The following is a 20981-nucleotide window of genomic DNA, read 5'->3' on the forward strand; positions in this document are numbered from 1 at the left end:
GATGATTCTGGATCAGCGTCAGCTGCAGGAACTTGATGATGAAATTTATTGGTGGAACAAGAGCATTGAATAGAGTATAGGAAGAAAAGAAACAAAGAGAGGGAGGTGAGAATGAAAAAAACATGTCAGACAGGAAATAGAACTGTACATGTACTTTTGGTCTGCAGCTACCTGATAACATTGATGAAAATAAGTTAAAGCATAGACCGCGTTTTCCCATTATTGATTAGAGTCCCTGGCTGAATTACAAAATTGAGTTTACATTGCATGTAAACATGTGCGTTGCATCGTAACAGCAGACCCCACTTTCTCTACTTGCATCTAAAGCCCTGTTTCCACCAAGCGGTTCAGTTTGGTTCAGTTCGTCATGCATTTTATGGCGTTCCCACTGATTAGTCCCAGGACAGATGCCCCAATTAACTATCACGAGTGGTCCCACTTTTTGGGACCCTTCCGTAGGGGTGTTGGACTAAGCCAATCCAATCCCAGAAGGTGGAACTAGAAACACTACAGTCCGTTGGTTGGTCGAAAGAGTTGTCACTAACTGTGTGTCCTTCTCTGAAACGAGACTTGATTGAGCTTTGTAACAAAGAGCCACATGATAATCTCAAAGTCGACGATTTGCTGAATGTCTTCCATCGTTCTTTGTTGGATTTATTAGCAAGGTACACTGCCTACTACGATGGGGCACGGTTGTAAAGACACAAACAGGACCAGGTTTAACTGAGCCTTTTATTCATATCTCGATATTTTTAGGCCATGTCAGGGTAAACAATATCTATCTGGACATTTTGACTTAGCCTTGAAATGTTGCTTGATGCATACAATCAAACCAGAATGGCAACACTCAACATGTGATTGATATTTAGTATTATTGATATCAGTTATGTACGGAAGCGTATATGCTTCCGTAGTTATGTAAACCAATTCGATGTACAAACACGCTGAACCTAAAAGTGTAAAAAATTAGATAAATAGATAAATCAGAGGAGAAAACTGTCTCTTTTTCCACGTGGGAACCACAAACATGTGCAACCGATTGGTGGGGATTTGGTGATCGGCCCATCCTTGCATATGAAACTAATCCTATACACCTCTGGGGAGGTACGACAGCCAGCTGTTGTTGCTTTTTGCTCTGAGACATTTGATCATTTCACAGGTTTTTTTCAATGATTTTCAATAAAATAAGATTGGAACATTGAAGGTATATGCTGTCAGTAATAAGAAATGAAAATAGGTATCGGCCCAAATTGATATTGGCAGGTCAGGCTTTTTAAATATTGGTGATCAGCCAGAAAATTGTAATCGGTGCACCCCTAGCTGTAACTCCCAAAACTTCCCCTCTTTCCTAGCAACCTTATAATTTGTGATTGGCTGAGGTGATTCACTTTCGACCAATACTCTGATCAAACAGCAGAGGGCTGGTTTTTCATTTAAAAAAAACTAAATCCTAAACTAGGATCACATGAATATCTGATTACACACAAGAGACAGAGAGGTTTGATGTCTTCTTCTTTTCTGTTCTTATCTGTCAACAGTTTGTAGAAAAGTTTATATAGCGGAAATATAAAGACACTTTTTTTAATAACTTCCTACATTACACAAATGTAGTTACATTCTAAAAGCTGATGTTTCTGTACATATTTTGAAGTGTTGTCTGTGACAGAAGTGAATGCTGTTTGGGGTCCTTGGCTTAAAAAATACTTCTGGTGACGTGGAGGAGAGAGGAGACTGCAGTTTAATGCTTTAGGATTCACCCCTGTTCGTTTCCTCCTATACATCAGTTCACCCAATCACTGGATCACAGTACTTTACATGCAAATCAAGTGTCAATAGATATAGAATTTAATGCCGAGTGTTTGAACAAGGAGAGCACTGTATGTGTACTCAAACCTGGTCAACAAAGCTGAATTAGAAATGCAACTTAGGGTTTGTATTAGTCGTATCACTGAAGCTGTAAAACCCAGTTGGACTCTATGGCTGAATTTCTGGTCCCAAACAGAACAGTAAAGTCCCCGTGAGGTGCCGCATGTTGTAAATCTTTGAAGATGTGTCTCTGATTCAGATGGATCACATATAAATTATCAGCATTGGCCCCAAACGAGTTCCTTCTCCTTAGAAATCAAGACCACATTTGATTGTTTAAAGGCATGTGGTGCAGGAAATTAAAAATAGTTCAAATGCTAACCTGGGTTCTAGTCGCAGAGCAGAAAAGGAGACGGCTTACCTGTGCCCTAACAGCAGGAAGATTGATTTTCAGATATTACAGAGCTGTGGAGAGGTGGCAAACAAAACTTGTGTGCGTGGCGTGAAATCATGTCTTCTCAGGGCTCTTAATACGCCCAATTAACCTGTCCACAAGCCACACCTTGTATTTTTCATGTAGAGAAATCACAAGAACAACGCCTACCAAGTTGTGCCACTTTCTTATTTTTTCAAAACTGTGAAACAGGTAGGAATCAAGTGGGTTTCTGGTAAAGCTCAGGGGGGGGGGGGTCATCTCAATCTAAATATCCAAAGAAAAGATACCAAGGTACGAGTATCGGATCGATTCTTGTTAGATGAGATCGATACTTCTGCTGCTGTTTTTCTTCTATACATCTGGCAACGTTTTGTGTGGTTCAGCTTAGGGCTGCATGATATGGCCAAAATCCAATATCTTGTAATTTTTAGGCTATATCTCGATATTCTGATTTCTCCTCTAAATCACTATATAAATGTTAAATTCAACCCTCTGATTCATAAAATGACTGAAGTACTATGATTCAAGCAGAATCATAATCTTAATAATATATTACACTTTGGAATTATCATGAATTCAAGTTGGAGATAATTTAAGATTACTTTTATTTCCGTAAATCAGCTACCTAGATATTTTTGGTCATGCTATAAGGACTCTAGTGACTTCTGTCTGTTAGCCTGGGGTCTGGTTGAATTTTATTGAATTTGGGTTTGTTTTCTAAGAATATCCCAGCTTGCAGTATTTTGGTATACATCTGTAAAACAACATCAAAGTCCTCTGCAGTCGTGAATTACGCAGTGCACAGCTGAGTGCAGTGACTGAATGGCAAGCAGAGGAATGGGGAGGGGCAGAGTGCGCAGAAAAGGGAAAAAGTGGAGGATGTTTCCATCTTTATCTTGCGTCCTTTCTATCGTTACAAACTATTCTTTAATCTGCCACAGAGGAAAAACAGTCTTATGACTAACTCTGGAATATTTACCATTGACTACACATATAGATTGGCTCCACCTTTTACCGTTGTCGGCCGTGTTTCCCCTAAGTTTACAGCCTTGGAAGGCGACGTCATCCATAGCCGGGAGGGGTTGCGATTGCTGCATTTTCACAGAGAAGGCACTTGGAGATGTTTCTTGTGGTGGTTTTTCCAGCTCTCTGGCCACTATACAGAATGTGCTTAATGTGTGTAAAAATACAAGCACGTGTTTGTGTATCTGTGAACACTTCGCCATATGCAAAAAGGCGCTATATGAAAAATAAAATTAACTTGACTCCAGGGGGTGCCTTTATTCCTCCCCCACTGGTGAAAAATAAGAGAAAAGTTTTTTTTTTCTTTTGAAAGTCAAGTCTATTCTCGTCTTGGCTCTTCTTCCCGATGTGTTTTACTGTAACTGAAAAAAAACATGAAAGAACAGCAGCTGTCAATCACCATTAAACGTGACGTAAAACCCTTTTTTTAAACATCTAATGAAATAACTAAAGAAAAAAAATGAAAAAAAGAGAACAAGAAGACAACACAGCCAAATAATATCTTTATTTCACCACAGCATACAGGTGTGAGAAACATTTCTATGAGGCGTATTTATTTTTCAAAGTTTCACCACAGCTCATCAGGAGTGACTGGGGAGACAGAGATTTTGACCTGTACTGCAGCCAGCCACAGGGGGGAGCAGTTTTTGTGACAACCTCACTTGCCGAGCAAGATGATTTTTATTCCTTTTACGGTCTATAATATTAACTATAATATTCATTTATTAAATGATTAATGAATTAATTAATGCTATAGCTGTCCCTTTAAATAAATGAATAAATAATTGCTCCCTAAGTCAAATGTGGATGCAGAGAGAGTTTTTTTCCTTGGCCGACTAAAACACAAAACATCTTGGCACTGGACCAAACACTGTCAGTGATCGTGACTGAAAACTTGACAGGCCTGTGGAAAAACAAACATGGGACAGCATTTGTGAAAATTTGCTTTATGTTTGTGGAACCTCATAATTGAGGCAATCATCATGTCCTGTCATCGCTTCATTATTCCAGTTTTAATATTAATCATCCCCGAGCTCTGGCCTCCGCACTGTTTGTTCAGTGGAATAAGGAACTGATGTGACTTTTATGATTGCGTGCTTCAGAGCGTCAAATAAACACTATATGCTTCTGGATTACGTGCATGTTTCCCCGTAAACGACCTCTGCGCTGACCTCTTGTTTTGTGTCTTCTCTCAATCACAGATCTCCAGAGATCAATTCATCCTGGACTGTCCCTCAGAGAAACTCCGCAGGGAGATGGAGGAAGAGCTGAAGATGAACTGTGAGGAGCCCAGGAGCCACGCATGGTACCACGATGCCATTCCTAGACAGGTAACACACACCCTCACACACAAATCAAATAGAAACTTGTTGAACCAGATCTCTGTTATTACTGCACACACACACACATGCTTACAGACAGATTATAACTTAAACACTGGTCCTGAGCTGCAGAGTGGAGCTGTAATGTAAGGTCAAGGTATATAAAGCTCTGTGTGTGTGTGCGTGTGTGTGTGTGTGAGCTAGAGAAGGAGAGGTTGTGTGTTCTCGCCAAAAGCCTGCTCTGAGTTGTAATCATTTTTAATAAGCTGCTTCCTTTGGCTAAACTAAACTATCATTATGTCGTCCTATACAAACACTTACTTAATTAAACTCTGTAACTGTGTGTGTGTGTGTGTGTGTGTGTGTGTGTGTGTGTGTGTGTGTGTGCATCAGAAAGAAGAACAAAGAACCCCTTTTGTGCTCAGTAAACCAAACCTCACTCAGGTTTTGTGAATTTTGGCCTCAGGCTGTCTCACAGCTCTGCTGCTTTTAGTATTTTTACAAAGAGTAACTGTGATATGTTTCTGTGATCAAAGTTGAAATTCTATTCTGAAGCCGGAGTTACCGATGCATACTGACCGCTAGCATACTAATGCAAATTTCTATATATGTTAGCATTAAGCTAGTGCTTTTTTGTTTCTATCATTTTTGGTAAAAATTCAAGCTGGTAATCCTGAATCAGAGTTTTATTAGAAAATGTAATTTAACTGCTAAGCTAAGATAGCTGCAGCAGAGTAGTCGCGTGAGGTCATGCAGCTCTGGCGTAGTGTAAAGAATCTATAAAGGAATCGTTTAGGCATATGATGGATAGGATATTGATGGATTTGATCATTTCTTATCGAATCTCAACAGAAACCAGTTTGCGATTCCCATCCCTAAACTTCAGCAAATCCAGCTTCTGGCCAAAGAAAATGTTCTCCATTACAGATGAATGTGGGCAAAATATGTCATGATGGATTTTTTTTTTCAGGCTGTTATGAGCTTGAAACAACATTTTCAGCCCCAGCTATTATTCTGCATTCTGTATGGTTTTTCAATCACCATTTTTCACCTTTTCTGCTCCATTTTTAACTCCAATCTAGTTTTGTGTCCACCAATGTGTTTTTTTTAAACTATGGAAATCCATAACTACGTATTTTTTTCATATTTTATCTAATAAAGGGACAGTTGGGTTATTCTGAAGTATGATTGAGTGAAGTACTTGTTCAGCTCATCTGCTTTGTTGAGAAACTGTCTGGTTAACCGGCCCAAAATTAATCTGTTGGGTTGAAAATGAATCAAAAAATACATTTCCCCTCTGAACCCTGAAGATAAATCAAACCTGTAGGAATCTGTCCATCTGTTTTGTAAATGGATAGACTCTGTTCTGTGCTGAGGCTTTGAATATCCTGGTGTCTTGTGTAACCGCTGAAAAGCAGGCGCACTGACCTCTTAAAGACGCTAACATGGGAACAGTCGACCTTTATTATTCTAAATTAAATGTTTGGACTGTCAACAAACACTGTGTGCTAGTGTATGTCCACATGTGTGTGCACCCAGACGTAACCCTGCTTATCGTTCCAGGTTGCAGAAAACTTGGTGCAGTGTGATGGGAATGTCCTGATCTGTGATTCCCTGTCCAGTCCAGGAAGTTATGTTCTGACCCCTACTAGTGGAAAAGAGTGAAGAAACATTGCAGAAATTTTTATTAATTGTTTGTTAACACAAATTCAAACTGGGCTCCTCCTCCTTGGCTCAGTGCCAGCGGCAGCACACATCCACTACCTCGGACTGTGACTACATGAACACACTCACCAGCTTAGCATCACCTGTAGCATCAAGTTTCTATGTGGGAAAGACTCAAGAGCTGTGAACTTGACTTGACACGTTAGCACAAGCTAATCACTGGGTAATTTGACACATACCTGGTTAGCAGAAAGCTTACTCCTGTCCGTCTTCATCCTCTGCTGCTATTCAGGAGCATGAAGGTGGGTGAAAGTCGAGCCAAGCTTCACCCTAGTATAGTTAAAAGCTTTATCTGTTTGGCGTTTCGTTTTACTTTGTTTGTGTTTTTCTTGCTCCGTGCTACGTCCACCATCGTAGTTGCTCGGGTTAGGTGCACTGTGATTGGCTGATGTAACATGCTTACATTCCATCCGGAAACATCCCAATACAACCAAAACATCAACATACAGGCAGAGGAGAGGGTTCGAGTCAGACACAGACACTGAGGCCCATAGGAGGCAATTAAGCAGAATTATTCCTGTAAAAGTTGATGTATTTTTTAAGAAAAACCATGCAGACTCTACCTTTAAACAGGAGGATAAAGTGAGGTAACACTCCAGTCCAGAATCTGATGTTGCTGAATATTCCCCCCTCTACAGACTTTAGAGGAGGGACTGTAAACTGATCATGATTGTAGTCTTATGTCATCCATTAATGTAATGGCATTTTAAGGGTCATAGATAACAAATGAAAAAAGGTTTAAACATTGAAGCCATCAAAATAAAACCATCATATCATTTTTAACAGTTGATTTGATTTTGGTTGATGTGGAAATCTCAGGTGGTGGGAGCCATCATCTTCCAGCGGATCAACAGAACGCTGCCCCTTCGCTGCTTGGAGGAAAGGCGGAGCCAGAAGCGCCTCAACCTCAACAACGCGCAAGATAGCACACACTGCCGGGAGAACGGCGTGAGCGGAGGCAGCAAGCTCAGGTCGGTGAAGTCTGAACACACGTTTCTAAAAGTGTGAAGCAGGAAAAGTCCAAATGTCCAGAAATCTGATTTATTCTTGCCTCTACTTCTGTTGTTTCACTGCTAGGTTTGAATCAATGCCACAAACCTCTTCCTGCAGTTAAGCTTTAATGTGTAGCCTTAAGCTTTTTCTATTCATCACTTCTACACACCACAGTGTATACAACACGCTCACATTGTATCCTGTAAAAACAAAGAAGGTGTGTAATTTCATGCAGCGTTAAAGTTCTTTGAAGCGTGGAGTCCATATTTGAATAAAGAAAGAGAAAGAGAAAATATAAATGTGATTTGAAGGAGGAAAAATAGTTTTAAGAGGAAATAAACTTAAAAAAGCAGTTTTATTGCCATTTCTTTCTCCGTCATTTGTAAACACTTAGATTTTACATCCTCCTCTTTCCTCTGTTTGTCTTTCTCTCTCAGGCTGAAGGATCGCTGCGGCAGCCAACCAGCGAGTCTGAATCAGGTCCTGGAGAGGAGGCGCCCCCTCAAAGCGCATCAGTCAGAAAGCTACCTGCTTTAAGGTGAGTCACACTGTGACACCTCTTTCTATAAACAACACTTTAAAGTAAAGGTTCCCAGTCTTTTTCAACTCAGGGCCCACTTTTAAGTCTTAAAAAATTCAGAGCCCACCTCTAACCCCATAAATACGGGGGCACTTAGAACATCTGGAAAAAAAAGCTCAGAATTTTAGAGCTTTTATTTTGGCATGGCAGTGCACCATGATCATTTACATGTAGCGGACAGCCTGCCATTTGCGTTTTCAGAGCACAGTCGCTAACACGGCATCTGTAACATGAGGCAACATTTCTATTTCCATATAATTTCATCCCCAGCCCCACAAAAAAATCTATTTTGGAAATGATTTTGCAATACCTTTGCAGCCCACCGGGGGGCAACAGCCCACAGGTTGAGGATCACTGACCTAAAGCTGTATGCAACATCTTTAGAGAAGGATCCACATCAACTAACACTCGGAAACATGAAACAGACCCGTTGCTGTTTTTGGAAAGTGCCCTAAGATAATGTTTGTTATCATTTGGCGTATTATAAAGATCAGAACAAACATACATATGTCAAAAATAGTCAGATTTCCTGCAGTACTTGAATGCTTCACAATAAGCAGAGCTTATTGTTAGATTTATTTATCTTTTGTTTAATTCTGTAAGTGTAGACTCAAGAAGAAAACAGAAATGCTTTTTAGGCACATGTTGACAGTATTAGAGTTAATGTTATATTGATTTCCAGTGTTGATAAATTCTGACAGGTTTGGGTTAAATGTTGCCAGTTTCAATCCAAATGTTTAGTTTGAGCTTGAAGGTAGAGTCTGCAGGATTGTCCTAAAAAAAAAAAAACAGATGAAGCTTTTACCGACAACAAGGGTGAAGCTTGGCTCGACTTACACTGGCTTTCAGGAACTTGGAGAGCAGCATGGGACAAAGAGCGACGTGCTGAGCATTTATGTAAAAAAATGCGGAGTTACCTGCACGGCTTTTGGGTGTCTCCCAAGTAGAAATGCAATTCTACAGGTGGTTACTGGGTTAGTGAATTAGACATTTTTTTGACTCAACTGCATCCACATACAAAAGAAACCAAATTAATTTAGGAAGATTAAAATGACTGGATAATATTCTTTCCTGCAAAAGTTTGCTGTAAATCTCATGTGAAATATAAGATAAGTTTTCCATGGTACGTTTTGCTTTAAGATGCACCAAATTGAACCATAAAAATGAGAAAAACTTCTGGCCTCTATGTCCAAAAGGATCTAGATATGTTTTAGAGACCTGAGACCAAATTTCTGACAGAAGTTTAAAGTCTGGATAGTCTAAGTAACAACACCTGCAGAGGTATCCTGCATATTTCAGAGCCTCGTCTCATGGAACACAGATTGCAATGAAAGTGCTGCCATCTGCTGTTCAGATTTGAAAAAGCAGAATCAGTGCAGCATCACAGCATCAATTCTGTGCTTTACTTTTTATCTGTCTATCATCAGATCATCAGTGTTTTACAATTATATTGCAACCATGGGCTAAGTATGTCATCTCAGGTATTGTATCCTGTGGTTATGTCTTATATTTTATCATATCATATTTGTCGTGCCATGCTGGGCCATGTCATGTTGTGTCATATCAGCTCCTGTCATATCAACTTGTTGTTTTGCGTAACATGGAATCATAGTACTAGTTTACATTCTGGACTGTTGGTACTTAAAAAGGTTATTAGTAGAGTTTCAAAATGCAAAAAGAGGAAATGGGACTGAGGAGGAAAATGAGAATGTAATTTATTGAAAACAATGATTAAAGTGAAACAGTCTGTTCATCAATTGATCAAAATTTTCAAACTTTGAAAGCCGTGCGTGTGTGTCCAGGAGACTAGAGGGAACATTGCTCCAAGTGGTGAAGACTGGTTTCTTGAGGGTGTCCTCCAATGTCCAATTTAGTCTCTTGGTGTTCACACCTTTGCTGTTTATGGTTTAGTCAGTTCCCAGGTTCTCTTTCAGCTCACTTGGCAAAAGAAAGTCTATTTCCAGGCTCTTCTGCTCTTCTTCGCTGTTGACCGTCCTGTACCCGAGCAAGGACATGGCTTCTCTACACACTTCCTGGACTCTCTTGACTTTGTCATGTGGCAGCGTGCTACGCCAAGCCTGGGAGATGTTAGTTGCATTTCGTGATGAAACATTGAACCCCCCTCTTCTGGCAGCTTTCCCCTGAGTCATATAGTTGATCCAGTTCTCTAATTCTGGGGTCATCCTCAGACCTACGAACTGAAAAAGGCTATTTATCTCTTCAAGTGGGTTGCGGGCAACATCCTCATAGCGGACCACTTTGTAGCGACCTTCCAGGAAATGAGGAGGCATCATGAAGGCCCTCTCAATGATGCGCACATGGCTGCGGCAGATCTCCTGCATCACTCGATACGGCAGCTCATCTGCTGGCGTCTTCTTTTGTCCTAACACAATGTAATCATCTCCCATCAGGAGCCCCCAAGTGTTCTCTCTTGACTGAAAAACAGCCCGAGGGTCCCTGACCAGGTGGATGATGCGGAGATTCAAGTTTGGATCTTGAATGAGAGGGTAGAGGGACTCTAGTTCAAGAATCCGCACCGTCTTCAGCACGACATGGCTGTAAGTGTTGCAGGCGTTCTGCGCCCGCTGCAGACCCTGAACATTACACCTCTTCTCACACTTATCCTGGTCCACGAACGGGTTTTGTGGCGTAAAGGAACAGGCCGGGGGTGAGCACAAAGCGCGACTGTCACGCCATTTGAACAAGGCGGAGATGTTGGGGTGCTCAGGAAGGTAGGTCTCCATCACAGAGAGGTCACACTGGAACAGGCTCCATAACATGTCTCTCATAGCCATCCGAAGCATGCCAGCAGGTTTAAACACTGTGTTCCACACATGCCAGGCCGGCTCCATGAGGTAGAACACAGACAGGTGCTGATTGAACACCTGACCCATGAAGGTTGAGCCTGATCGCCATGATGACAGCAGCAGAACCTGGACTTTGTCATTGGGGGGCTTTGGTCCGTGGGAATTGAGCTCCAAGTACCAGTCAAATAAAAGCACCACCGCTGCTCCTTGGAGGACCATCAGAAAAAACACAGTGCTGAGGTTTATCTTGAGGTGCCACATGGTGGTTCTGGATCAGCATCAGCTGCTGGAGAGTGATGATGAAATTGATCCTTTTTGTCCTTTATACTGCAGAGAAGAAAAACAACGTGTTGGACAGGAAATAGAATTGTATATTTACAATTGGGCTGCGATGACTGGATAAAATAGACAGCGTTTTCTCATTTTAATCTGAGTCCCTTGCTTATGTGAGTGGTGACAGCAGATCCTGCTTTCTCCACTTGCATCTCAGTCCCTTCCGTCTCCTCTGGAGCGTCACATGAAGTGATGTCTGTTACATAGTGATGACGGTGTCAGCTGATCACCGCTCATGTATCAGTTAGCTCTAACAGCTGTTTGTGTGTCTGCACGTGTGCTGTGCAGACACTCTGCTGTTTAGAAGAACACATCAATATTTAGCCTTTATGTAGTGCCTATCTTAATGTGAACTTATAAACTTATTAACATAACCTTTATTATTGTGTCCCAGGGACACTGGATTTTTAATATAGAGAAATAACCAATCACAAACTTTTACATTAGAAGGTGAATCTGACCTAAGCAGTTATAAAAAACTGGGTATTAGGGAAGTAACGATGCATGAGTAGGATGGGTAAAAACATTGATGAATCGATGCGTCGCAATTAGGGATACTGAATGAGGTACTTTTACAGGTACCGACTAGGGATGGATACGAATACTCGAGTACTCGAGTATCCGCCACTGACCCCACTATTCGAATAGCATTTTGTTATTTACGTACCTGGCCACGTAACTTCAATTCATTTATGTGTTACAATGTTCTTTTTGTTTTTGCCGAACTAAATAAACAGTGAATGGGATAAAGACGTATCATTTCTCTGGCCGCGCAAACACCGAGCCAGATTCCAGCAAATACAACTGTTTACGGCAGCTACGACAACTCCCTTGGAACATATTCCACCGAAAGCAAAAGCACAGTATATACAGTCCCGTCTATGTCACATGCGACATGTCTGTCAAAAAGAGTGATGTCTGGAAGTATTTCGAAAAAAAATGATGAAACTAGTGTGCAGTGCAAGATATGTGGAGTTAAACTCGCATACCATAGAAGTACAAGTTAGATGCTTAAGCACATGCGGTTAAAGCATAAGGAAAAACAAGCAGAGACAGAAACTAGGCAGTCTTGCATTTCATCTTTTGCTAGCCCCGTTAGCAAACGTCTTTGCGACGAAACAAGAGCAGAGAAGATCAGCCTGCTGATAACGAAAATGGTAACTGGAGATATGCTTCCACTTAGTTTTGTTGAAGGAGAAGGCTTTAAAGAGCTAATGGCGTTAGTCGAGCCGACGTTTAAGCCACCATCGCGGAGAACAACAGCTACGAGAGTGGAGAAAATGTATGAAGAAAAGGCAGCAGAACTCAGAGCTGATTTGCAGCGTGTTGACAAAGTGGCTCTTACTACAGACTCGTGGACAGCTCTCACCACTGAGTCGTATATCACCATGACGTGCCATTGAAAGCTACCTGCCTCAAGATGACGTGGAATTGAAGACTGCGGTCCTACAGACCCGCAGCACTGATGAGCGGCACACCGCAGAAAACCTGACCGACCACCTAACAGCAGCTGCTGAGGAGTGGGGAGTGTTGGGCAAAGTTTGTGCTTGTGTTCATGACAACGCCAGTAATATGGTGATGGCAAACGAGCGCCTCCTTGAGTGGGAATCGGTGCCATGCTTTGCACACACACTCCAGCTTGCCATAAACAATGGCTTCAAGATAACGAGTGTTAACAGACTCGTTGGCGCATGTAGCAGGTTGGTAGCTCATTTCCATCACAGCACAGTGGCAACTGCAGCCCTGAAGAGAAAGCAAGCAGAGCAGAACCTGCCGAATCACAGACTGATCCAATACTGCCGCACTAGGTGGAACTCCGTGTACGAAATGTTTGAGAGGCTTCTGGAACAAAGATGGGCTCTGTCGGCAACTCTTTCTGACAGACACACAACTAAACTCGCTGATGCAAGAACCCTCGAATTGACTGACGATAACTGGCAAACACTTGAAGATATCTTGCCTGCACTTCACTCTTTGAAGTGTGCAACAACAGCCATGTGTAGTGAATCCCATGTCTGCATATCCTTGGTGCATCCAGTCACCACCAGCCTCCTTAGGCATCTGAAGTCAAACGATGGAGAGTCAGCCAAGGTGACTGAATTCAAGACAACAGTGGCTAAGTCCTTGCAAAAGCATGTGTTGGCCAATAGCACAACTAACCCTGGTAATTTTTGATCCACTAAACGCACACAATAATAATAATTCATAATATTAAATTTATTGCCGATATATACAGATCATTTTGAAGGCTTTAGCATTAATAGTAACACTTGATTTTCCACAGGCAAAGCAGCACTTATTGCTTCTGCCCTGGATCCCCGGCACAAGCACCTACATTTCCTGGAGCCAGCGATACACGTGAACGTCCGAGAGAAACTCGCTGAACTTTATGACAGCATCCCAGAACAGCTCAGAAGTGACAGTGTTCCGCATGAGACAGGCGGACATCGACCAGCATCACAGGTCGATGTCTTACTGCACAGTCGGCACTGAAGCCCACGACGAGTTGGATCAGTACTTCAAGGAGCCATGCATCCCACCCGACCAAAACCCGTTGCAGTGGTGGCAAAAAATGAGACCAGGTACTGGAAACTCAGTGTGCTGGCGAAACAATATCGAAGTATCCCTGTTACCGTCGTACAAGCGGAAAGAGTATTCTCAACAGCGGGCCTCATTTTGAATCGCCTCCGCACTCGGCTGAGCCTACTTGTTTGCTATTATGGCCTGTTTGTATTAAGGTAGGCTATACGGATATTTAAGTTGAGCAGCAGTGATTTTTAATTTATGCCAAGAGAAACTCCAGGCTTTAAAAAGGGTTTTTAGTTGATGAGCCTTCAACTTATTTTATGTAACGATGTCTGTATGATTTGGGCTGTTATTTGAGAGTTTCCATATGTATACGCTGCTGCGGTGACATGACAGCGGCATGTAAATGGTTGTTACTTTGTTTAGTTGTTAAATAAATGCATTTGAAATTGAAATATTTGCATTTTTTATTTGTATTGATATTTAGCTATTGGATATTTCTGTCATTTCACAAGCATGAAGTTACAGTTACAGTCTGAGAGGTCCGTGTAGGACAGACTTTTTAATTATTTATTTATTTTAGTTTACGGTTGGAAAATAATAATAATTTCGACTATTCAAATATTCGTTCATTAGAAACCACACATATTAGAGTACAAGGAACACTGTAAGTTCCCATCCCTAGTACCGACCAAATTCTGTCAAAAGTACCCGGGTACTGATTCAGGAAAAATCAAAAGGTATCATGTTTAGGTACTTAAATGTATCCTTGTGACTACGGATGCACCAATCCAGCTGTTCTGGTTCTGATACCAATACTAACCTGGGCTTTGGGTATCGACCGATATCAATCCTGATCCGATACCAGTGATAAATAATAACCTGCATGCTCTACTGTGGGATAAGACTGGTGATGTTTTGAGTAAAAGACAAAAATGAGTACATATGGAATTACTGAAGTTAATATTTATTCAAACTATGAGTGTTTAAATGTTTAACAGCAGTTTGTTTAAAAAAATGCTTCAGAATTTACAGAAATGACTACTTGATTGTAAAATTTTATACCTTGTACTAGATCATAGTTAAGCCTAAGTGTCAAGTTTGTACCGATCCTTTCCCACGATCTAGCTTTGAGGGGCTGGATCGGCGCCAATACCTGATACCAGGATCAGATCTGTGCATATCTACTTGTGACTGTGAGGGAGTGGAAGAGTAAGCAATTTTCCAAGCTGGACATGAACACAGCATTAGAAGTTTATATATTAATGAATAAATATGTTAAATTGAAAAAAAATGTATTATCAAACAAATTGATATTTTTTACCAAAGTACCAAAAATTGGTGCCGTTGAGTACCGATCCTGATTGCCAGGTACCGGGCATTGGTATCGTATCATTTCAAATGTGAAAGGTACCCATCCCTCATCCCAACACTGCCTAGCCCAATTCAATATCGATTCAGAAAAGTCTCTGAATCGATTCACTTCCTGGAAAGTGTGTGTGTCGGGGGGGCTGTGCTTGTTATTCACGTTGTATGGACAAGGACTGCACTCCACCAAACAACAGCAAAATGGCAACAAAATGTGAGGTGATATTCCATATATTTTAACAAAAATTGAAGCATTTAAATCAAAATAAAATGGAATAGAAATTGAATCCAATCGTGAGGTTCTTAGCCCTAATAAAACAGTTAAAAATTAATACAAATGTGTGAGGTTTCAAATTAGCTGGGATAATAGAATTAATCGCAATGCCCTATTTAACCCGTGTGTTTCAATGAGACACAAAGCAAATTCATCTAGATGTTTTGATTTTTTACTACAAATAACAGGGAACAAAAACTTGTGGTCTGAATGGGCCTGGATGGGGCACATTTGGGCACTTTTATGAAGAGGGGTAGTGTTTGAAATGAACAGGGTATTTTTGATAGAGATAGACCGATATGGATTTTTTGGGGCCGATACCCATACTGATTATTAACTGCAATCAAATGCTTTCAAGCATATGTTTATTAAACAGCCCCCATGCTTAGCAGCATGTTTTATAAAGTTAAATGAAAACTTAAAAAAATAAATAGCTGAAGTTTTATACAGTAAATAAAGTTTTCCAAAATGTCTATGTAACTGCAAAAAAAATGGACTGAATTAAGGTTGTGCTGCTTTACAGGCATGTAATGCAGTTGAATTAATTTTCTGTTTGGTTTTACATGACTGATTTTAAATGACCATCTAGGGCCTCCATAGGGTAGACGGGGAGAAATTCTGTCCGGAGAAGCATCAGAGCCAAAACAACACAGTTTTGATGGGTTTCATGTTGGCTGTCGGATTAAAAAAACACCGGTGCTGATATGCCCCAAAATGCCAAATATCGGCCCCGATAATCGGCCCGGTCGATAATTGGTCTATTCTTAATTTTTGATATGTTTTAGGTGCTGAAGTTGAAAATTTAAAACTGGGATGATAACACAGTTATCATAAACTTAGAAAAGTTTTAGTCCAGCTGCATCAACACAGCTTAAATGGTCGCTTAAAAGAAATTGAAGTGAGCGCAAAATACCAGGTTCAAGGCCAGAGGGTTTAAAAAAGGACATGTTTAATTTTGCACAGTTTATCCGATCTCAGAGAATTATTTTGATATTATGACAAACAACTCCTCTCTCCTCCGAGCAAAATTAATGCTTTGAGACGCCACTCAATGCTTTGGGATTCACCCAACATTTCTCTGAGCATGTTCTTCTCCTCCTCTACATCAGTTCACCTGTTCATCGGATCAGGGTGCCTCATGTAAATCAAGTGTCAATGAATAAACAACATGCGTGGATAGATTTAATAAACAGGAACAAGAAATTAATGACCAATGTTTGAACAAGAAGAGCAAAGTTAACCTGGGATCAGGTTTCATGTATGTGTACTCAAACCTGGTCAACAAAGCTAAATAAGAAATACAACTTATTGTTTGTATTAGTCGTATCACTGAAGCTGTAAACCCAGTTGGACTTTATGGCTGAATTTCTGGTCCCAAACAGAACAGTAAAGTCCTCGTGAGGTGCCGCATGTTGTAAATCTTTGTGGAGGTCTCTGATTCAGACAGACCACATCCAAATTATCTGCATTGGCCCCAAACGACTTCCTTCTCCTTAAGAATCAAGACCACATTTGATTGTTTAAAGTGTGTTGTGCAGGAAATTAAAAATAGTTCAGACACTAACCTGGGTTCAAGTTGCAGAGCAGAAAAGGAGACGGCTTACCTGTGCCTTAACAGGAGGGAGATTTTTTTTCCAGATATTATTGAGCTGTGGAGAGGTGACAAACCAAACTTGTGTGTGGCATGATATAGTGTCTTCTTAGGGCTCTCCAAACAATCAATTTAACCTGCCCACAAGCCACACCTTGTATTTCTCATGTAGAGAAAGAACCAGGACAACGCCTACCAAGTTGCCTCACTTTTTTTTTTACTGTGTAAAAGGTAAGAAATGAATGGGTTTGCAGTAAAGCTCAGAATCTAAATATCAATAGTATCAATACCAAGGTGAGTGTCAGTAATAGATTGATTCTAACAGGATGAGATCGATACTTTTGTTGCAGTTTTTCTTCTGTACATCCGGCAAGTTGCTCAGATTTCCTCACAGAGTTCATGTGAGTGCAGCTTCACTCCAAGTCTGCAAATATCACATCTCTCTCCCCGCTGCCCCTGGTCTGCCAGAGAGTAGCGAGTCAGAGCACTGAAAGCAGCCTGTGATGGCAGGGAGAAAGAGAAGTGCTGTGTGGACTTAATTCGCTGCAGCTTTACTGCCATATGTAACGTGTGCAAGAACGTCTCTTCCCAGTGAGGTACCACAGTTTACTTCAACGAGGGAGGGCTGAAAGGTTTATAGCCTGACTTGGAAGAAGTTTTGCCATAGTAATGAAACTTCTAAAATCCTCAACAGCAGATATGACCTCATCATCAGTCCGGTAGCGCTTCTTAGCCAAGTGTTTGGTCATGTTTGAAAAGTCAGATGGTCCAAATCAGGAGAATATGGGGGGTGATCAACCAGTTCAAAGTGGCAGTCACGTACAGCAACGATTGTCGGTTTTTCCGGCCGTTTTGACTTGATTGCCTCTCCCAGTTCCTTCAGCAAGTTGGCGTAGTATTCTCCGTTGATGGTTTTTCCTTCTGGAGATAAGCAATGAACACAAAGCCTTTTGCATCCCAGAAGACGGAGGCCATCACCTTCCCTGCCGACAGGGAGACTTGGCGGAGACTTGTTCTCTTTCCAAAGTGTGTGTGTTGTTGTGAAGTTTGACAGCTTGTCGAAAAAGCAGGTGCACAGAGCGAAATTTGGCTTTGCTTTACTTAAGAAGCAGACAGTCGTGGCGGCTTCTTAAGCCAATAGACCTATCAAAGCCCGTCTATAACCCTAACTAGTGACTCATACATGAAGGAAACACTACGAATATGACCAAGCACCTCACCATTCAGCCTCCTTACCTCCTTAAAGAGCAAGAGTGACAGATTAAAACGACATGCCCAAACACAAAAGTCAAACGATTGTCAATTACTTTGTGACAAGCAAACTAGGTCACCACGACTTGTAGTTCATATAAATAATGTCAGAAAAATCCACAAATAGTCACTTGAGGCAGCCTTCCTTTAAACTGCTTATTCTATTAATTTTTTAATGTTTTAGGTTTTGCCATGGTATCGTTTAAGTATCAGTATTGAGATACATTAGGCAGGTATTGTAGCGAATCATAATTTTGGTATCGTGACAACACTGGCCTCAAAGTAATGGACCCAACGCTTGTCTTGGGTGAGGCAATGTTGAAGGAAACTGTCTGGATATGCTTCAAAAAGTGCCAAGTTCACCTGCGACATGACCAGCCTGGTGTGCATTTGATCAGGCGTCTAAAGGCCACCGAGTGGACACCTTCGACATACCAAGTTCTTTGTGCAGTGTTTTAAACTCGTTCACGAAGATGGCTACGATATAAGCTATCTGATTAATAGTTAAACGTCTGTCATCCATCACCATGTGGTTGATGGTCAATCCACACGGTCAATGTTATCTTGGGTTGTTGCTGTGGCAGGACGTCCACACCTTGGGACCCTCCCTACCCCTCTCAAATTCAGCTGCCCAGTATTTCACAGTTGATAAAACTGGAGCATCATCCCTTAATGTTGTAACCATGTTGGCGTGAGTGTCCTTGGGGGTGAACCCCTTTTTCTGCAGATGTTTGATAACACCATAGAGCCAAATTTTATTGATATTCATACAGTGTCTCTGGTTCCACTTTTCAAAGTCCTTAAATACTACAGCATCAGTTAATCTGTAAATAAACCATGCTGTAAGTGTCAGAAAATGTTGGATTTAATGCATGCCAAGTTTCATCTCTATGACATAACCCCTTCCTAGTCAGGCTACGAACTTTTCAGCCCTCTCTTGTATTGAAGCAGCCTCCAAAGAACTCTGAGCGGCAGAAAAAGTTAAGGAAAAAAGAAAAAACCAAAACCAGACCCCTGACACAGAAAAAGAGGTCTCTGGAATTTTTAAGACCAAAAAATCAGGAGTACCCCAGTAACCTCCTGTATTAAGTCATGTTTAGCAGTAGGTTTTATTCAGTCATCATACATGATACAGCATTTGTCACAAGACAGATGTTTTAAACAAACCAAAATTCTTGTATCAGGTAGTGACTGAGGGGCCGTCTACATGACAATGGTTTTGGGCTGAAGCGCAAAAGTTTTGTTGCATTTCAGCCTCGCGTTTACATGGAAACAGCGTTTCGGCCAACCTAAAATGCAAAGCGGGAAACACTGCCGACACCGTTGCCATGTTATTATAATGTTGGTGTTTTTAGTGGAAAAGCTGACGTCACTCTCCGCTTTGTGGGAGCACATACAACAGGACAACAGTACCGTTGTTACCATTGTCACGAACTACCTTGCTGTGCTTGTGCAACTCTATTTTGAAGGAGATCTCCCAAAAGCTGCTTCTGGACAAGGCAGTTATAGCACCACCTGCAGGCTTGGCATGCTTACTACAGCGTTTTCCGTCCCTCGGCGTTTCCGTGTAAACGCAGATTTTTTTTCACTGCGTTTTAGTGTTTTCAGATGAAACATTGACGTGTAAAAGGAGCCTGAAAAGGCAAAGGTAGGTGCAGGATACTTATCTGGGCCTAGCCTATGTGTTTAACCAAATTAAGTAACCACAAGGCAGAGATTAAAGAAATCAAAAACATTAACAACCTCATTGCATGATCATCACTTATAGTTTTCAAAAATAACTTAACAATATAACATGAATTTTCATAAGTTCATATTTGCATCATTCTAGAGTTCAGCCCATCAGCAGAAACACATATTTTTTTAATACTTTTTTCGCTTTCTTAATAGAAAACTTGGGAACACCTCTTAACTTACACTGAGTCTCCCTAATTGGAAAGAACTTTGCACAGCGCTTGGACGTAAATTTAGTTGTGTGTTCTTGCTGAAAGCCCGCTCTGGGCTGTAATTATTTTTAATAAGCTGTTTCCTTTGGCTAAACTCAACTATCATTATGTCCTCCTTTACAAACACTCACTTATTTAAACTGTGTGTTAGTGTGTGTGTTTGTGCGTAAGCAGAAAAAGGCAGTACAATGGTGCATCAGAAACAAGACTAAAGAATCCTTCTTGTGCTCACAGCTCTACTGTTTTTAATTGTGTTTTGATTCGGTGAAGTGGGTGCTGTAACAAATCCACTATTGATTATCTATTCCTTTTCTTTAGCAGCTGGGTGTGAATGCCCTCCGAGTTTTGTGCTGAGTCTTACAATTTCATGTTAAGAGACAGGTGTGAGTAAAGATCTTCCTAGTTAAGGATTGATTTGTGTTCTACGTTTTGAGATGATAAAAAGTTATGAAAATCAACCTGTCAGACATCTTTGTGACATCATAACAGCTTGATAAAATCAGAGCTCACCTGTCCATCAGGTGTCTTGATCCCAGATGATCAGTGGTCAGTGTTCTGCATACACGTCCGATACACTGATCAGTATCTGTGCCTGAAATCAGCATCTGCTGGCCTCTCTCTGTCTAAAGAGATCTAGATATTTTTTCTAATGGGATCTAAGACTAGATTCCCAATAGAAGACTTAAGTCTAGATAGGTCACGACAACACCTGCAGAATTATTCTCATCTTCTCAGAAAACACAGATTGCAATGAAAGTGCTGCCACCTGCTGTTCGGATTTCAAAAAGCAGAATCAGTGGCATTAGTTTGTTTTGATTTGAATCAAAAGCCTGGACCTGGGTAGTTTTAATTATGCACTGATTGTAGAGTCCTGTGTGTTTCTAGGTAAAGTGTCTTCTTTTTAAGTCTCAGTGTTTCTTTTGAGGAAAACTTTGGCACACTGACACGTTTTTGTGGGGTTTTTTGAGTGACTTTGATTCACTTATGTCAACATATGACA

General features: G+C 41.0%; 1 protein-coding gene across 1 annotated transcript; it reads right to left on the bottom strand.

Annotated features, from left to right (window-relative positions):
- Positions 1-9792: 9792 nt before the first annotated feature.
- Positions 9793-16833, bottom strand: LOC141788787 (carbohydrate sulfotransferase 6-like). Its single transcript, XM_074667853.1, has 2 exons — positions 16798-16833; positions 9793-11019 (listed from the first exon to the last, which is right to left on the bottom strand). The coding sequence occupies exon 2, from the start codon at positions 10951-10953 to the stop codon at positions 9793-9795; it is 1161 nt and encodes a 386-aa protein (XP_074523954.1). The 5' UTR covers positions 10954-11019; positions 16798-16833.
- Between the last annotated feature and the right edge of the window lie 4148 nt (positions 16834-20981).

The sequence above is a fragment of the Halichoeres trimaculatus genome, unplaced genomic scaffold (assembly GCF_033239565.1).
Source record: "Halichoeres trimaculatus isolate MK-OKI-2021-1 unplaced genomic scaffold, fHalTri1.1 fHalTri1_scaffold_4, whole genome shotgun sequence".
In the NCBI taxonomy this organism is placed as follows: Eukaryota; Metazoa; Chordata; class Actinopteri; order Labriformes; family Labridae; genus Halichoeres; species Halichoeres trimaculatus.